We start from the raw sequence: 20,799 nt of genomic DNA on the forward strand, positions 1-20,799 counted from the left end.
AGTAGGGGGGTTCGCCAGTGCTTGTACGGTAAGGGAATTTGTAAGGTACTGAGTGGAATCTCATTATATATGTGTGTGTGATGAGACACAGCCTGCCCAGGGGAAGATGTCCCCCCCCCCCCACATGTATCCACATTGAGGTCCGCCTGCACTACAATGCTGCTGGTGGGTACAGGCGTTGCCAGGCAACTGAAAACAAATGGACCCCGCAGGGGAAGACGGAAAAAGTGTGACGTTTACCGCCTGAAACGGTTGTGTCGTTTCGTTTTGGTTTGTTTGTGTGCTGGAGACGTCCGGAGGGCCGGGTGTTGGGCGTTGCATGGCAGACAGGTAGTGTCGGTATGGCTGGTGAGATTGATGATTGAAGAAGTACAAAATAAAAGGGGCCCATAGATGTCTCCTTCCTACTGAGGTAATGGGAGAACAGAAAAAAAGCCTTGCACCGCCGAAGAACAACGGGAAAACCCGGGAATACTTTGGCAAGAACTTGTCTACCCAGTCATCCGCCTCAAAACAAACCATTTCTTTCACAGTCATTTTTCGTATTATAAAACAGGATGCTTGATCGAGATCCATTGTCAGATTTTCCGATACACAAACAACAACCCAAATGAAGGTATTTTCCTAATATAACCACCATTCCACAACCTGGACAGTCTGGTAGGAGAATGCTATGATTCTGTGTTTTTTTTCTAAGTATTTCCTCCGGGGTTGAGGGTTCAAGAACTATAATGGCCGTTAGCGATGAATCACATCTCAAAATGGGTAAAACTGTGCTCGTCAAGATATCCCAGGTCCTCCAAATCACACAACTACACACCGCCTCAGTCTAAACTGAACAATCAGGTTTGAGTTTTTTTCATCATTTTTTTGACCTGAATGGAAAATCAAAAAGTCTATATAGATAAATAATACAACACTCACAAACACCATCAGACACGAAAAAAGTGATACAAAAAATCCCAGTCTTCCGAAAATCACGCAAAAAACAAAAGTACATATAGTTATTTAAAAAAATCACAAGCAAGGTTTGTGTATGTCTGTGTTTGTATGTGTGTGTGTGTGTGTGTGTTTGTGTGTGTGTGTGTGTGACACATTCCGTCCTCACAGCATCACTGAAACAGCGGTTGGGAGATAGAGCCAGTGTAAGATGACACAGAACAGTGCTGCTTCTACCCTCCTCTTTTCTATTATTTTTTTCCTTCTCTTCTCACCGTTCAGTCGAACTCGAAGCTCCGCCCACCCTCTCTCTCCCTCTCCCCCTCTCTCTCCCCCTCTCTCTCCCTCTCCCCCTCTCTCTCCCCCTCTCTCTCCCTCATTACGCCTCCAAACTATTTTACTAATATGGGGGGGGGGGGGGGGGGGGGATGAAACAAGCAGCTCCTTACCTCCATCACCCCCTCTCTTCTAAAACACCTTACAAAATCAACAAAACAAGGGGTGGTGGTGGCGGTGGTGTGGGTGGTGTTGGTGATGGGGGTGGGGGGGGCTCTCACTTAGGACACCGTTTTTTTTGCCACCCAGGTCGGCCTCTTTCCTGTCCAGGCGCATGTAGGGCTCAAAGGCCGAGGAGCCGCACCCGTAGGCCGAGGTCAGTTCGTGGTGCGGCCCCCCCAGCAGCGGCATGGAGAAGCACAGCGGGTGGGGGGGCGGGACCCCCAAGCGGGGCGGGGCCCCGTTGCCGCCCAGCGAGGCCAGCGACAGCCCAAAGCCGCCGCCCCCCGACAGGGTGGTGGTGGGGTGGGCCACGCCTCCGCCCATGCCCGACGAGGTGGTGGTGGTCATGCCCCCGCCCAGTAGGGAGCCGCCGGTGGAGTGCGGCGGCAGGGGCCCCAGGATGGAGCTGCTGGAGGTGGGGGCGTGGGGGCCCGACAGCAGGCGGCCCTGCTCCAGCAGGCGGAGGATGTTGCACGTGGCCAGGGACTCGGAGGTGGAGGAGCCACGCTTGTCCGAGTCCTTGGTGGTGTCCTTCTTCTGCTTGGTGCGGCGGTTCTGGAACCACACCTTCACCTGAGAGGGGGGGGGAAGGGGGAGAGAGAGAGGGAGAGGGGGGGGGGGGGAGAGAGAGGGAGGGGGGGGGGGGAGAGAGAGAGGGGGGGGGGGGAGAGAGAGGGAGAGGGGGGGAGAGAGAGAGAGGGAGGGGAGAGAGAGTGGGAGGGGGGGAGAGAGAGGGGGGGAGGGGGGAGAGAGAGAGAGAGAGAGGGGAAGGGGGAGAGAGAGAGAGAGGGGAAGGGGGAGAGAGAGAGAGAGGGGGGAGAGAGAGGGGGAGGGGGAGAGAGAGGGGGAGAGAGAGGGAGGGGGAGAGAGAGGGGGGGATGGGGGAGAGAGAGGGGGGAGAGAGAGCGAGAGAGGGGAAGGGGGAGAGAGAGAGAGAGGGGAAGGGGGAGAGAGAGAGAGCAAAAACAGAGAAAGCAGTGTAAACACACATCAGATCTGAATGCCTGCCTGTGGTTGTATTGCAAAAATCACTGTGTTGGGATTCAGGGTTTGACTCAATACCGATCTACCATCCATGAAGACGCATGTAAAAACCTATATATATACACATTTATATGGCAGTATAATGAGTAGGAGTACCACATTGGGAAGAGTGCTATCAGAGATGTACCCTGTGTCATTAATATCACATACAACAGGCTCTGCTGTCCTGCATCCATTAGAGCAGAAAGATTACTGCGGGAGGCCGTCAGGGCCGGCCTTCCTCACAACGCATCCATTAACAAACGCTGCTGCCTGGATTATTGTTCTGGGTGCTTCTTAGGTATTTTAGCTAAATAAGCAGCTTTTATGCGACATGTAATATATCTCTTTTTTGTTTGCGGTTATATACATTGTCAACGCTTGGATCACAGAACATAAAGCTACCGTTAATCAATGGTCGTTGTGTGTTGACAAACTTAGCTGCTTTCTGGCATCCTGATATTAAACTACATAATATGGATATGTGATATGTATGGATATGTTATATATATATATATATATATATATATATATATATATATATATATATATATATATATACGTATATAATCGAATTACAATCAAGAGAGAGAGAGAGACAGAGAGAGAGAGAGAGAGAGAGACAGAGATAGAGGGATGCGGTTATCCCCCGACACAGCTCATTGGATCAGCTCCGTGGTGTTCTCAGCGGATTTGATCACGGTTGGTTCCGTGCACTTTACATCTCTCACACATCAGGGCCCTCACAGTGCTGGGAGCGCACAAATGGGAGAGGACAATGATATCAGGGCAGGGACGCAGTGTGCGTGACACTGAGAAAGGCCAACGCGTAACACACAAAGGCGTTTCTTAAAGGGCCCGGTAAGCGATGTCGTCGTTATTGGTAACTTCCGGAAGCGTCTATCGCAGTGGGCACGTTCCCCTCCCTCCGACTCACGTCTCCATTCCTTATTTATTTTTTTCGTTTTTGTCCTCTTGGCGTGTTTGGTTATGTAAGTATTATAAGCTTCACCTGTCTTTGCGCACGGAGAGGACCGCCTCTTTGTGGCATTCTCGCTTCTGATTGGATCAAGTGGAAACGGGATACCAGAACATTCGCACTATTCACTGCAGAGAGGAGGGACTGTGAGACTCCGGGTACTGACCAAACAATCTACATCATTGATGGAGCTATTAACCAATTATAAATAATAATAAAAAAATCGCATTCAGTTCCTTTAATATCAATGTTTAAAAAACACATATTGTGTCGGACAAAATAAGAGAACTTATGGTAAATACTTCGGCGCCAAATAAAAAAACAAAGAAAACTTAAACGTAGTGTAACAGATGCTCTTATAATCTTCTCCCCAAAGGGACACGTAGGACTGAACCGCGAGGGTCAACCAAAGGAAGAATCCATTGTGGTTATCATTATCATCATGCCACCGTGCCCATTATCGGCATGTGCATCGCCCTTCTCTCCCACAGCGACCTATGGCAGCGCAGCGTATTGCAAGCCCATCACGGCGCCCACAGGGGATTAGCAGGAGATGCACATTGAACTCTGCTTGTCCTTGTCGCTCATGTTAAATGGATGAGTGCAGAGCACACACAGCACCATTTGATTTGAATGTATAGTGTGTGTGTGTGTGTGTGTGTGTGTGTGTGTGTGTGTGTGTGTGTCTGTGTGTGTGTGTGTGTGTGTGTGTGTGTGTGTGTGAGAGGCGGAGTGTGTGTGCGTTTGTGTATCTGTATGAGTATGAGTGTGTGTGGGTGTGTTTATGTGTGTGCGTGGCGTTGCACCGGGGCAAGCCTTCTGATTGGACGGCAGGCAGAAGGGGTCACGGTGGGGTCGGATCGCGGAGAGGACAGCTCACACAGCTAGCGCTGAGCTGAGAGCAAACCGTGGCACATCAAATATGCATACGGCCACGACTGACTTATGAAACTCTCTCTCTCTCTCTCTCTCTCTCTCTCTCTCTCTCTCTCTCTCTCTCTCTCTCTGCCCTGTGGACACACGAGGACGCAAGAGAAACACAGCCAAACAACCGCAGTCCCACGCACAAACGTTGACGCCCACATGTACGCAGAAACAAACCAACCAAAGTGCTCGCTGATAAACCCGACCACGGCATGACTACAGCTCAGTAGGAGTTGTGTTTTGCCCCTCCTCGCTCGCACATTCCATCTTTTTGCAGCACTGTGACGTAAACCATTTATACTCTCAGAGATACACCGCGTTTACATGAAGGCCTTTCAACCTCCAGTCAGTCGAAGGAGCTTCGTTAGGATTCACAGGTTGTGGAGGACTCACATCCTCCACTCAGACGAGTCTTTGAAGACATCCCAGGTATTTTGAACAATCACGACACAGTGTTCATGAAGACACACCCACCTCGGGGAACCAGAGCAGGTGGATGGTATCGTGACTGGTCGACATACCTGGATTTCCGTATCCGGTGACTATAAAATGTTGGCTACATAGTACATGGCAGAATTGTAAAACTAAATGGTCCTGTTTAAATGTTTGCCTTGCATGTGAACTTTGCCCATGTACAGTTAACACATCAATCACGTGATGGTGGTGGTGGTTCAATGGTCAAAGTCCAATAGCTCAATCACTTAGTTTAGACTTAATCAGGCTGTTAAATGTGCATATCCAAAACGCATTTTGGCCACCATATTTATTTACTTTCGTACTTAAAGGCGGTCGCTTCTGGTCGTGAGAGGTTGTCTGCACTAATGAGTTGCACAACCACAATCTGAAATAAATGGCTTTCAAAAGCTTAGGGTTCATCGTCTGGCCCAAGAGCACTTCAATAGTAACTGGAGGCTGTAGACTTTGGATGACACCTCCGGCGGTGATACCTGAGTTTACCTGAGCGTTCTCGCCGCATGATCTTTGGTCCCCTCTTTCTCTGTTATCAAGTCGAGTGCGGTTGTTAACAATCAAGGGAACTGGGCGTCTTATCCCCCCCAACGCTAATATACACACACTCACAATTTAAAGTGCTGTGGCTTGAAAAGTGCAATCTAAATGTGATGAATCATAAATTGTCTCGACTGTACCGGTAGTCAGATCGGCCCTTGTACACGAGTTCTAAAGGCCTTTTCAGCTAACGTCTTTCCAACCCGTGTGGTAACTATATTGTCTTTCCTCAATAATAAGCCACAGAGTCTAAGCGTGTGGAGGTTAAGTGAAGCCCAGTCTGGCAGTGATCGACTTAGACTCGCTTGTGTTCACATCTCTACGCATTCATCAAACAGGGACGCCAAGTGAACGCCAAGATAAAAACCTCAGCCTTCCACGTGTGGCCTTGGAAGAACCTCCGATCTACACCCACAGTGCTCTGCTTTGTTCTTAACACCGACAGGAATCTCATTTACTAGGCGCCCCCCAAGGAGCTGGGGCCACTTGACATAGCATTTACACATAATGATGTTTGCGTATTCCCTTCACACGAACAACACCCGCATCAGTAATGGAAGGCCAGCAGCAACTGGTCTGAACCCAATTTAGGGTCAGGTGGTGCCGTGTCCAAGATTTGAATTGAATGATTGAATTTCTGTTTTGGTGTGTGCGTGTGCAGCAACACAGTCAGGTCCCATATCCTATAAAGAGCTTTTCATTCAGCATTTGTGTACTGCTGTTACGGCGGCGCATGCGGCGTCCACGCACAGCGAGGGAAGCTCCCGCCACGTCATTCCTCTCTACCCACGCATGGACAGGGGGGGAGGGGCGTGGCTTAAGGGCGCCCGGGTGTAGCGGGTGGAACAGATGAGGGGGTTGGGAGGGGTTGGATGATGCGAAGAGAGGAAAACAAATCTCCCTTACATATACACTATTGGAAGTAAATCCTTTTTAATGGGATCCTGGAGGTCAGGGCTGGGGCAGAGATTACCCAAGGCAGCTCTGGATCTGCAGTGACCTGCATTTGCACTTGCTGAATCCTCTCCTCACCCCCCCGACTCTCTCTCTCTCTCTCGCTCGCTCTCTCTCGCTCTCTCTCTCTCTCTCTCTCTCTCTCTCTCTCACTCTCTTCTGGCTCAGTGCAGGGCCAGGGCCAGGGCCGGGCCAGGCCAGTGAGGGCCAGGGCAGGGCCATGTCGGGCTGATGGCAGTGTACAGAACAACTTGACAGGGGTTAGAAAGGGGGCCAGTGGGGTTAGGACGACCGGCTGTAAGAGGATTGGGTGGGCAGGGGGCAGATGTTAGGGTCGCAAGACAGAACTAGCTACGGGAGAAATAGCCCTGAAAAGGGCACATGAACTGGGGAACGTCGCAAAAGAGGCGCTTCGACGCAGTCTCTGCAAGGCGGTGTCGGGCCCTCGGGATTGTGTGTGACGCGCGTCTTCGTTAGACACTGCTTCATTAGAAAAGGTCTACCAAAGATCTGCTTGGAAATTAGTTTAGGCTGATGTAGAGTTTTTACTGCCCCTAGCCCTAACCCTAACCCTGTGGGACATGGCTCCTTTGGTTACTTTGGTTATCCAAACCCCTTTTTGATTTTTTTTAAAGGGGTACGGCCGTCCCAATCGGACGACTACAGGGCCAGGGAGTGACAGGTGTAGGAGTGCTTGCGCTCCATCCATCCACACTCTGACCACGGCCCATACATCCTTGGCTCAGCTCTGCGAACACTGAGCCTCACAAGGGATGCTAAGCTGGGTTACGACCCCGCGGCCCAGGTCGGCCCTGGGTCCATATGTGTGCTAAGTCAGCTAAGCTACTCTGTTGCCGGTATCGTCACTGTGTTCCCAACTCACCTAGATTTTCGTTTCATCCCAGGTTTTGGTTTGTTTAACGTTTTTGTCAAATACATAACATCAGGACCATTGCACAATTAAACAGCCAACAGACAGAATACCATCGCCAATGCCATTTCGCGATGGTATCCTCCGAAGGGTAATAAACCGGGCGACCTTATGGCAATGTGGGTGTGTTGAAGTTGTCTAGCGGTGTTAAACCCTTGTTAAGCAGGACACCTGGTAACACTTTCTATGACCCATCGAGCAAATAAGTGCTCAACCTTGACCCCGCTCCCACCCCTGAGCTGAGGCATGTGACCGGGCCCACCAACACAATGGCTTCCCTTCTCCCTTCCCCATTTCCCCTATGTCCCACTCTGAGGTGTTCAATCCCAACCAGGCAGTATCCAGCTACTAGTTACAAAAACTAGTAAATACTAACTAGTTACTAGTAATTAGTAACAAGTTGCATCCCAATGCAACTACTCACATTCCACCAACGAGTAAGTAGTAACTAGTAACTAGTCACTAGATACTAGTGAGTCAGTAACTAGTCACTAGATACTAGTGACTAGTTACTCGTAATTTGTCACTAGTATGTGAAGACTAGCATGTGAAGACATCCACCAAAAGCCACAGTCTCAGTTGTATTTTCCGACCATAAAGAGCCATTCAATACCCGAGGTGATTCCATAGACAAATGATCTGAAGGAAAACTTAATACATCCTGGCAGGTATCAGCAGGATAGTAAAGAGACCACGGTGACTCTGGCAGGGGGCTGGGAACTCTAAATAATCAAGGGCAACGGAAAGTGCTGAAGAAATAATCCTTCACACCTTCTTTTGTGCTGGCTTTGAATGTCCCGCATAGGATTGAGTATTCGAGGGTTTTAATAAACCACATCCCATCATCATCGTCAACACCACAACTACACGACCCCGCCCCCACTCTGCATCGCTCCCTCCTTAAACCCCGCCCTATCTTCTGACGGGACCCCCCTCCTATCTGTCCCGTGTCTGCATTCCCCTCCATACCATCCTCATTATCATAAGCATCCTCTTACTCCTTATCCTCCGCCATCATCATCATCATCTCAATTCACCCTGACCTCCTGCCCCCGACCCTCATCCCCCACCGACAGACCAATGCCAGGCCATGGCCCGACCAGAGTTAAACCCCCGATCGGGGCGGGTCGCGGGCGAAGGGCTGCGGCAGCAGAAGCACATGTCCAGCCAGGTTCAGCCAGGGGTTAACCCCGTCTTAGGGAGTCGCTGGTAGATAGGCTCCCTAATCCCTCCTTAGCGCAAAAGCACTTGGGACGTATATGAGGCCCACCTTTCTCTCTCTCTCACTATATGTCTCTTTCTCTCTCTCCCTCTCTCTCTTTCTCTCTCTCTCTCACTATATGTCTCTCTCTCTCCCTCCCCCCCCTCTCTCTCTCTCTGTCTCTCTCTCTCTCCCTCCCTCCCTCCCTCCCTCCCTCCCTCTCTCTCTCTCTCTCTCTCTCTCTCTCTCTCTCTCTCTCTCTCTCTCTCTCTCTCTCTCTCTCTCTCTCTCTCTCTCTCTCTACCCTCTCGTCCTGTCATCCATTCCATTTCCATCCTTTCATTCATCCTACTAGATGCCAAAACGCATTCGCACACACAAGTACAGACTCGCACAGACACAAACACACAAAGGTTTTGGACATGGCGATGGGAGGATTGAAACGTTTGTGTGGTGGGTCACTGCCTAGCCCTGTACCCGCTCTCTCTTCCAACCTGTGTTGCCATGGCGATGACATGAGCAATGCGAGCAGCCGTCAGGGAAAACTCTGTGGTTTGTGTCTTTTCATTCACAGCTCGCCGTCCTGGCCAATCAGGAAGACCGGTTTCGCCTCGGAATGTTCCCATGAGCCAGACCAATATTATCTATTTTTCCTTTCATATAAAATAATAGCTCTTATTAAATACACAAAAACACAAACACACACACTTCCTATAGAAGGTGATTCGTTCAATTATTTAAAAGTGGCATGAGATATTAACGCTAAGAAAAAACTTCTAGCAAAATTGATAGGATACATTACCATGCACCTTACATATATTACCATACACGCACACAAGCACACACACACACACACACACACTCTCATACACAAACACAGAATGAACTGTAATCGCCACCACTCTAGAGTCTGCCATCCACCCTACATGCCCACCATCTCAAACGAGACACGTTCTCTCTCCCCGCACGAAACCCAACACAACGGCCCCTAAGTGTTGGTTCCGGGGGTCCGGCCCCCCCCCCCCCCCCCCCCCCCCCCCCCCCCCGGTTCCCGGGGCGTCTGACTGCTCCGCTTCCTACGCTTCTTTCCGAGTGTGTCTGGACCAACCCCCCCCCCGGCACTATGTATGCCGGCCTCTGTCTCCGAACACATCTGGACGGGCGCAGCGTCCCGGGTTGGTGCTCTGCGGTGCTCCCAGACAGAGCAGCCAGACGCCGTCTGTCTGGCCGCTCATGGAGAACAATGCACACAGCGGGGAGAGATACTCGCTTACACAGACACAGCTAACAGAACCACTGTGTCTGTCTGTGTGTCTTGGACCGACAGTGAGACAGATGCACGCATTGTTGTGCACACGAAGAAGAGCACTTGGTGAGCTGTCCACCTTGAGCTGGCGGAGGCCGGGGCGACGGACCTGTCGTTCACTTCGATACCGTCGCACTAGTGGGAACTCTGGGAGTGTTTGTTTGAATTGAAAATAACGTAATGTAATCAAACGCTACTCGTCGGTTCACAGCATGACGGGCAATCAGAAAAGTACATTGTCAATGACAGCGCTGTCTCTGTGGTTTGATTCGTCCCTCAGACATGGTGTTGGACCTTGGGCCACTTTGAATAACAAACGCTGTTCTCCTTGAAACATACATTGTACTGTGTTAACATTTCACAAGATGGGGCGCTACCATCTCAGACCCTGTACCCTTACAGAAGGCCCCCTCTACCTCGACTGGTCGATATTCATCATGAGTTTGCTTTCCCAACAATGGCACGAGCCCTGATTCATTGAGACAGCAGGGAAGGGCATCATGGGTTGTCAGAGTATCCAAACAGAGGCCCTTGCTCATCAGCATAGCGTGCCACTCCTGGCTGGGCATGGGATGATTAGGAGGGTGATCCAGTGGAATTACTCAGAGACAGTGACCTCATCCGTCTCACAGGGACCAACAGGCTCGCTGTTCTGGCTCCTGTTTCCCGTGTGTTCATTGTCTTACGAAAAAACTCAGCTTGTTGTTGGTTGACAGAAACGTACAAGCTAATCGAGGAACGTACCGATAACGAACGCGAAAGAACGATTAGAGGGCATGTTATTGCCGGTTTTACGTGCAAATGATTCACAGTTTATTCACCTGGCTTAAGTCCTCAAAGAGGATATTTTGGAGAATGCTGCAGCTGTTCCAGTAACTGAAATGAAAACTACATTTCCCATTGAACCTGTAAAGTGTTGTATTTTTTGCTGTTATAAAAAAATAATTGTTTGTGGTTTTGTAGAATGGGACAGTGTTTGTGTGTAAGCGTACATGTAAGTGTGTGTGTGTGTGTGTGTGTGTGTGTGTGTGTGTGTGTGTGTGTGTGTGTGTGTGTGTGTGTGTGTGTGTGTGTGTGTGTGTGAGAGAGAGAATGAGCGAGAGGGATTGAATGTGTGTGTCTCTGTGTGTGAAGTCTTTTTGCTTCTAAGTTCGACCTTGCCACTGGCATAGGGGTGAGGACTTGAAACTAACTCACACACACACACACACACACACACACACACACACACACACACACACACACACACACACTTTTTGTATTACGAAAGTCCCACCATCTGGGAATAAAGTTTACAAAACTATAGGAAACATTAAATAATCCCCAACGTTTTATCATCACATCATATAATAAACATAACATCTTAGAGGAAAACACTGCGTATTTAAATGCAACTGTTTTTTTAAAATGGGTCCCGGATGTGTTGGCCTCTTACAGAGCTACCTGCTTCTCCATCTTCATCATAAGCCCCTTCTGATCAACATTTACACCCTTGTGCCAAATAATGACACATCAAAAGGTTTCCTTTTTTTTGAGTGATCTTCTAAATTAATTAAGTATTCAATTTAAAAATAAAAACTTTGGCACAACAATAAATGCAGTTCTGGGGGGATTTTAGAGTTAGTTACTTTATTGCTATTAAGGCAGAGTTGTGTTCACATGTAAAAATTAGTCCAATAACTTCAACTTATTTTGAATGGATAAAATCGCAAAAGCAATTAAGGTATTTGCATGAAAGCCTTACCCATAGTCACAAAGTTAATATAACGAAAAGTTTTAAATCCAATAAACATTTCAGCCTTATCTCCTGTGTGCAATGGATCGCGTGCATATTAGAGGGAGGGGGGCGAGAGAGCCCCCTACCGGGATGACGGCCTAATGGTGACCCCTCGGACACATTTGGGTTCAGCTTTTCGCACCTTAGTCTTTTTTTGTTTGTTTCTGAAACACAGGCCTCCAATCGCCTCCGTTTTGACTCAAGGGGCCGTGGTGGTCGTTGATCGTCTAAAGTTTAAACCATACCAAACAATGTTTAAAATCGTTATAATATATGTGTATGCATAACTAATAAAAAAATGACAAACGAAAAAAGAAAGTAAGCCTAACTAACTAGCGTTAGTGTACGTGTGTATGCGGGATCATTCTTAAAAGGCCTGGCTGACGACACTAATCTGAGTTCCCCTGTGGGTCATGGGCCGCGTTCCGAAAAGTGCAAAAAGTCGCTCGCGTAAAAAGATGCACTGTTTTAATTCCCAAATCTAATCACTTCATTTGCATGGCTATCTGTATCACGTGCACCAATAGTGTTTTGGGCTCCAGCCAACAACATCCTAATGTGCCAGGGTCCTGAATAACATCACTGGTGTAATTTATATATATTTTTACAAATGCAATATAAAGAGAGGCGTCCCTAAGAACGAATTGGAACAGCAAAAATATATATGTTAATACATAGCAGGCTTACGTTGTAGAATAGGTGGCCCACATGAAATAGAAAACCTGCCTATAATAAGGTGAATGCCTTTGCATAGCTTTGATCTGAATTTCGAGCACCCCAAAACGGAGCAGAGAGGAACTGTGTCTAATGAACCCCTAAAAGCATTTGAAGGTTACAAGTGGTCAAATGTGTTTTTACAACTTATTCGGCACGATTGGCGAATCGGCTAGCCTAAAGCCACAATACGCTGCATCGTGCAAAAATGTGCAGGTATATTTTGACTGTAGGCTTAATTCTAATGTATGGCTCCATTTAATGAAGCTATTATCACGCCCTCGCTTTATGCCGTGCATTAGAAGCACAAACAGAAACCTCCCGTCTCTCGCTCGCACACCTGGGGTAAATCAACCGACTTGCACACAGTGGATCTGGGCGGGTTTTGGGTTCTGGCGTCCTGAATCTGCACCACAGTGTTCTTCTTTTAGACTACACATAGTTGTTTATTTTATCGAATCTTGTTTTATCGAATCGAAATTTGTTTTGCTCGGTGATCCTCTACCAGGCGTGTCTTTTATGAAGATTTGCCAATGCAAGACTAGAATGTCTGTGATAAACGAACGGATGCCATTAGCCTACTCATTCAAATCCCTCTGGTCATCTTTATTTCTCAAGGAAAGTGCTTTCGCTGTTTAACTTTTATTTATGCTATAACCCCCAGCCCACTTTTGTCTTGATAATACTAATTATAATAATAACATTGATAGTAATCACTTGACGCAAACGCAGGCGTTACACGCAGCTCGGTGTAAAAGCTCATTAAGTAAATTATTTGTTGGTATTATTATTATAAACATTATTATTATTATTATTATTATTATTATTATTATTATTATTATTATTATTAATATTATTATTATTATTATGATTATTATTGTAGAAGTAGGTATTGATCATTATTATAAACCTTAAAACCAACATAATTCAAACAACAATAATTATAGGTCTACTATTGGCCTATTACTACTAGGCCTCCTACTACCAATACTAATACTAACCTACTCTCCTACCAATATTCCTAATATTAGGAATACTAATAATGATATTAATAATAATAATAATTTATAATCCATCAAATAAACATTGTGCTTAAAGGGCTAGCCTATATGAACGGTCATTTCATGACTACTCATAAGCGCCCCGAGTCGGAGGCTGCTGGAAAGGCTGAAATGTCGACATAAGCAGATTTCGTGTAAAGCATGTTATATCCTAACATCTCATTTCTCCCATTATACAGCTCTGTATGGCCTCCAGGTCAGAGGTCAGCGGAGCAGCGAAGCGGAGGGATATGAATATATGGATTTAGCTGTAATGATTCTCGAAGAACAGAATACTATAGGAAGAGAGACAAAGGCCGGTATTTAGTCAGTTCAAAAACATAGGTGTAGCACATGGCTATCAGCATTGCTATAGCCTTTAAAAGTACAGGCCTGCATCTGCTATTGATATGTATTTTAGGTGAAGTAAAGGGTTAACTTATTTCGTTGTGGCTACTTGAATGGACAGGATTAGCCCTACTTTATTTCCCCCAAAATATTTCCTTTCAATACATCCTCAATCCTGAGTTGAATCAACCCGAGCTCCCCTATAAAAAAGCAGTGGTACTGTCCAGACTTCTGAGCGTGTTGTATAATTCAGTAACGGTTTATCTTCCCGTGTTGCACGTTTCGTCCGCGCGCTGTTCCAAAATCACGTGCAAAAAGGGTTTCCGTTCTCCTTCTAGATCAGTGAAGCAATCGGCTCACAGGCAGTCGATTTGTGATTGTGAAAAATACATTAAAAAAACATCCCCTCGATCCAAACGTGTTCATGTATAATAGAGAGGCAAACAAAAGGCAGGAAACGGGCAAATGGACACAATAGGGCCTAGTCTTGTGAACGAGCATGCTATTTATTGGCTGTTTAAAAGTATGGATCTATAAATAATTGCATACCATAAAACAAGCAAGAAAGAACCCCCATAATAGTTGAAGACACATTTTATATCGTGGAAAAAAAGTTTTTAAAAATAAGTAAGCATTCTCGTATTAGGCCTACCTGGGTTTCAGACAGATTCAGCTGCCTCGCGAGCTCGGTTCTTTCGCGCCCCACCACGTACTGACACCGCTGGAACTCGAGCTCGAGTCGGTACAGCTGCTCCGCCGTGAAGGAGGTCCGCGTGCGCTTCGGCCGGTCCAGGTCGAGCCCCTTGGGCAGCACGATCTCCCGGATGGTGCCTTTAGCATCTGTTCACAACGACAGAAACATAACAAATAGGTTCACGTCGAGTTTGAACGATGGGACAGTGTGCAACGAATTCGTGTAATATCAATGTAATGCAATGGTAATTACACATCACTCGAATATCGTTATAAGAAAATAACTTTCCATTAAGCTAACCATTGTATTCTGTTGTGTCTTTCTGTAGTTTCGTTGAGTGATGTGGCCTCTAGTGTGTTTTTCCGTGTGTTTAACAGTGACCGGCAATAGGTGATCCTCACCTCTAGGCAAGGGGAACAGGGAACCGGTTGAGAGGCTGCAGGCCACCGATAAAGCTTCGTCCGCGCGCGGGGCTACTTTCTCACGTGACACCAGATTCCACAGCTGCATTCACCAATATTATGGTTGGGCTTTTTAAAATGCTATACTGTTACTTCCTACTAAAGAGGCAGGCGTATTTCATTAAATAACTTCAATTTTCCTAATAATATTTGCCAATTTAACTTCCTACAGGCCACCAGACAGCCTGTATAGGCAAAAGAAAAAAATATGTATCGTCCGAGCCTCAGTGACTGACGTGAGGCCTATAAATGATGAGTAGCATCAAAGCTAAAACGTCTCGGACCCCGGACCTCCTATGATGTAGGTCACTGATCTGAATGTTAGCGCTCATGCACGTCAGAATAGTGAATAATGAAGCCTAAAGGCCTAGGGTTAGTAGCATGCGTTTATTGTTCGTATATTGTGCATTGTAAATTGTATGTTGTATTTTTTATGTGTGTTGTATTTGATTGTATTGAAAGTCTTTAAAACAAGTATAGCCCAATGTATTGGGATTTGTTTGAATGAACATTTAAGGATATTTCCTTCGACAACCCAAGCTTCTGGAATTTATTTAATAGCCTATCTAGAGGAAGTATCAAAGTGTAGGCCTGCTTATCAAACATGTTGTGACCAACAATCACTGAACCCCTTGTAAAGTTAATAAATGTAGGCCGTTATCTGCAAATATACATAAATACAATCAGCCTCACTGTTTAAAACAAGGCTATTTAAGGCCTAAAGTAAGCATAATAATGTGGTAAATGTTATACGTACAATTTACAACAAATACGAGTAAAAACAATGTTTATTAAATCTGCTAAATATAAGCAGGGCCGTAGCTTGCGATAAATTTAAATTTAAAAAAACACTTAATAAGAAGCCGTAGTCCGATCCATAATCAATTGACTACAAATGGGACTAAAAAAAGAGTGGTTCAGATTTGTTGTATGTTTCTATTTATCTTATGGACGTGTGTGTGTGTGTGTGTGTGTGTGTGTGTGTGTGTGTGTGTGTGTGTGTGTGTGTGTGTGTGTGTGTGTGTGAGAGGATATATATAGGCTATATATTAATATATATAGCCTATGTAATATATCCTATATGTATGTATATATATATATATATATATCCTATATATATCCTATATATATATATATATATATCCTATATATATATATATATATATATATATATATATATATATATATATATCCTATATATATATATATATATATATATATATATATATATATATATATATATATAGGCTATATATATATTTATGATTACATGTTATAAAGATCCCTGGGGCAACGGCCTAAATACGGATCCAACCAGTAGGAAACCTCAGCAATTAAAGCGGAACATCGGCTGTTCGCAGACACGGTGACCCTTCGTTGACCCCTCCACGCAACGCAGAGTGCATCCAGTCGTCGGGATGAAAAACAAACAGTGACGTGAGGCTGTGCGCTGCGGCGCAGGCAACTAGAAAAGCCAGCGACTATTATTATCACGTCCACGCGTTCTCTTTTTTCTCTGGAGCAGGTCTCGTGCGCGTTACTACCGACCAGAGTGGATTTACACAAAACCACAACAGTCCGATGGCTAAGGCCTATAGATACATGTCATTCTGCGAAAAAGATTGCGCCGTAAATTGTTTATATTCCTCCATCATTTTCTAACTGTTCGACTAAATCTGGGCTACAAATTATTGCTCAGTAGAACACAATTACCTTTTGGTCATACCATTCATTACTAACAAATAGGTTTACTGTTCCCTAGCAAACATGTCGCCTATCCCTACACATAAAGAAAAAGCAAGCCAGTAGTACTTTTGATGAGACTGCTGTCAACACATTTGACAGCAGTCTTCGGGCCACACAGCTATTTTAATGAATACATATAAAGTCGTGTTAATTCCACATTTCAACTGGAAGCCACCTGCCACCTTAATAAATAAATATAGATAATTATAAGCAATAATGACATCCTTTAAGATCAATTTTTAAGCATGGCAGGCTACCAAATAAAGATCTACAGATTTCTACAATTGCCACAGGTCTATCTTAAAAGCGAATGAAATATTATTTCATGGCAGGATATTTGTATACACTGATGGGTGAATTATTTTCTCCTACCCTATTGAAAAATAGAAAATGGTTTAAATCGGAGCTCTATTCGTCTCTCTGGGCCTGCAGGCCTACTCAGCGAGATAAATAACAGCAATTATTATAATAGCGGCAAAGTATTTTAATTAAAAAATAATCTTGTTTAAGCTTTGAGTGGTACGCCTTATTTACATTTATTTTTATTTCGAAGCAATTTCTGTTGTGGGTCTATTTCTATGCCGAGGCCGATATTTATGAGGGTAGGCTATATATCACATTTCATTGATTCACATTTGAATATGGACAATTTCCAACAATTGACAAGCTTGTCAATTGTTACGTCTTTAACGTCTTTGCATTTATTTATATTATTAAATACCTTTTCGTGTTATAATAAAGTAATAACATGCAAACATAGACCTACTAATCATTACTATTAGGTATTATCATTATTATTATGTAGGCTTAAATGCTTTGTTTCAAATTATTACTATGGCGTAGTAAAAAGTAAAACGACTAATAAAAGAAGCAGAAGCCTACAGACCACAACAACAGGTATTTCACAGCTGATCCGAAAGCCTCGACGACACATTTTGTAGCTCAACCATCATCCATTATTGCCCGATTTCCCCTCGCGCTATCCCGGTATTTACATCCGCAGTTCCCCACCATCCCTTAAACACTCGCGACCCAAAGACCACTCACCCCTTACGAGTATCCGGCGACAGTAGTCGGGGTCCACCCCTAAAAGTTTGTCGTGGCCGTCCTCGCTGGAGGACGTGGGCGTGGAGGAGGACGTGCCCGGGGTGTCCGTGGTGGTGCTGCTGCTGTGCGCTGGAGACTTGCTCCCGATCTCCGCGCGGCACTTGGAGTCCATCATGCGTTCCGCGAGCGACGAGTTGGAGCCGCAGTGGTGGCCCCTCTCCTCGGCCATGGCGTCCCCCATCCTCGTTGCCTGGTCGAACATCGGAGCGAGCGGTGGGCTTGTCTCCTTCTTTTTCTTCTTCTTCTTCTTCTTCTTCTTCTTCTTCTTCTTCTTCTCCTTCTTCTTCTTCTTCTTCTTCTTCTTCTGCCAAACTGTGAGCGAGAGGAGTCTTCTGGGGGGGAAGGGGGAGGGGGGGGTTGTGCTTTTTGTAGGTTTGTTGTTGTTGTTGTTGTAGTGGGGGTGTTTCGCTTCTAGGCTTTACCAACCCAGAGAGATATCACGCAATTCCTCCGCCAGGTCCAACTTACTACAGGGGCCACGGTGTGTCTGGCATGATGCTGCGGTCCCAAAACGCCTGCCCCCCCCCTCCCCACCCAAGACAGGTGGGCAGATGAGGTGGGGTGAGAGGTGTTCCGTGGGAGAGTGGGAGGGATGGGTGGCTGAGGTGATGACGAGTCCGTAGTAGTCGACCCTCCTCGGGTTTATTGGATCAAGCAGCTGAGCCAGGAGGAATGCATGGTGCATATACCACAAGATAGGGGGTATCACGGGGACTGTGTGCAAGACGAGGAGACGGGGCGGTGCTACAAACAGAGTTCACACACTAGCACGTAGATCGGACCAGGAATCGGTCACAGGTCACTGACAACAAACATCAAATAACCCCCAAAAAAAGGGGGGTACAAAAAAATTGTACAGCAACCTCACCAAGAAAAAACTTTCCCTGAGCCAAACTGCAGCCAGGCATCCCCCGATGACTTCCCCCCTCCCACCCCTCAGCTCGGATCTCGGTTGGGGATCCTCGGATCGGATCCTTGCATTGTTCTGCTGGCGAGGATGTGGTCTCGATTACTCCTCGGGTTGGTGTGCGGCGAGCAGGCTGCAGCAGCGGTGTGTGTAGGTGTGTTTGGGTGTGTGTGTGTGTGTGTGTGTTCAAACACCCCCCCGGTAAAGTAGGAGACAGTCAGGTGGGGCTAAACGGTCACGTCTCGTGCAGAAGATGGTCCTGTCATGACTCGTCAGTCGTATAATCACCACGTTCTCACACGGTTCTCTCGCTGGTTACTCTGACGCGTTTGTTTCGGAGGGTGTGTGTGCGGCGCTCCGGTCCGCTGCAGACCGTGGATGTGCCGGTGTATTATTCCAAGTGGGACGGTGTAGTGTGTTCACTTTGCAAAAGGGTTGTAACCTTTCGCGTCACTTCCTGTCTAGGCAGTGCCCGTCGGTGATTGGCCGCGCGGCGCCGGGGAAGGTTTGGACCGGAGGATGAGTGGCACAGCAGCCTGAATAAGTCATGGAGATATGAGATGATTGTTCCATCATCGGACTCGTGTGTTTTAAAGCCATGGGTGTGGCAAGGATTCAAATGGCAGCTTGCGTTTTTACAAACGTAGATCTAATCATCCTTGAGTCCAGAATGAGAATAAACGGATTTGGGAAAATCACAGATTTTATTATATCCATTATTATTTATTTATTCGTTTATTCAAATGATTATTATTTTGATATCATTTTTTTCTACCTTATCTTATGTTTTTTCGTTTTTAAGATCTATATTGCCTTCCATTGGTTTTCATGCATACATTACAGTGTGGCCATTTAAACACAGTAAAAATAAAGATCAAAAGCCTTCAAACGTGACCTTACTCCAGGGAATGGCCTTGTTTCCACACGAGCAAATTCAGCCTGATTTCGCTGTTGATATTGTTTGCGTTTTGTTGGGGGACTGTGAGATAATTTCGGTGGCATGTAACGACAACAAACAGTGGAGTTTTCCCCTTTCCATGAATGGCACACCGATTAAATTGCCTTTGGAGGCGCAGCGAAAAGCATTTTTCATCAGGATTATATAATTATAGTTTTTTCGCCGTGTGTGTTTTTCTGTCGTGGGCCGTAATTACTCCACACAGCCATGGGCCATTCCTCTCTCTCTCCAGATGAACTCATCTCTGAGAGGGCTGAATAGGAGCTGTCAATCAGCACCTCCACTCAGCAGCAAGACAAGAGGGGACTGATTGCAGCTGTAACACACGCACACCCAGACACGCGCGCACACACACACACACACACACACACACACACACACACACACACACACACACACACACACACACACACACACACGCACAGGGAGCCGGCAGCTCTATTATTTTGCTGCCTCTCTACAACTTTGACACATTTGTCGCCACACGTTTTAGGATGCTGTCGTTTGACATTATTCATAAACATGTTTACCTTTTTTTATCTTTAATAACAGAAAATAGAGGATAAATAGGGCTATATGATGAAAACGAAGATAATGAATACATCTCGGCCTACGATTATGCGTTAGCAAGCAATAAGAAAAAGAACATGAATTCAGTATACGGACCGAATAAACAAATGTCTGGCTGATTGTCTTTCTGTCTGTCTGTCTGTCTGTCTGTCTGTCTGTCTGACTGACTGACTGTCCGTCTGACTGAATGAATGGATATCGGCCGATAAATGGTTAGCCTAAAGGAACTCGTATTGTTGGGACAACAACGATCATGCAGACGAGGCGGGACGGAACCGCGGGAAACATCGATGAGCGGACCAACGAGGGGACTCCTCCCGCGGCCCTCGTTCAGCCGCTCCCGCAGGCTGCGCGGTGCAGAGCCGGCCTCGAGAAGACGGATCTGATCAATCAGATCAATCAGCAGAGATTACAGTAATCTGAAAGGTCAACGGCCGACCACTTGGGCACGCAGAGTTCACATAGACAAACACACGCAGACACACACACACACACACACACACACTCACACACTCACATGTAAGCACATACACACAAGCTCGAGACAAATCTGTCCAAGAATTTTTAATATCCCCCATTCATCATCACTAGGCCTATAGGCCTGCCCATGTACGGTCTGCATATGGGTACTCGTGCAGTATGGAGCCCTGCACCTCGCGGGGGTCGCCATAGTTCCCCATAAAAACGCCCGCCGTTTTAAGATTGGACTTTCTT

General features: G+C 46.2%; 1 protein-coding gene across 1 annotated transcript; it reads right to left on the reverse strand.

Annotated features, from left to right (window-relative positions):
- Positions 1-1,425: 1,425 nt before the first annotated feature.
- vax2 (ventral anterior homeobox 2) lies at positions 1,426-17,852 on the reverse strand (the record flags this gene model as incomplete). The annotated part of the gene is made up of 3 exons (XM_079758258.1): positions 1,426-2,010; positions 14,295-14,482; positions 17,591-17,852. 3 exons carry the CDS (start codon positions 17,850-17,852, stop codon positions 1,426-1,428), a joined length of 1,035 nt encoding a protein of 344 aa, XP_079614384.1.
- Positions 17,853-20,799: the final 2,947 nt, after the last annotated feature.

Source organism: Pollachius pollachius, assembly GCF_949987615.1.
Source record: "Pollachius pollachius genome assembly, chromosome: 20".
In the NCBI taxonomy this organism is placed as follows: domain Eukaryota; kingdom Metazoa; phylum Chordata; class Actinopteri; order Gadiformes; family Gadidae; genus Pollachius; species Pollachius pollachius.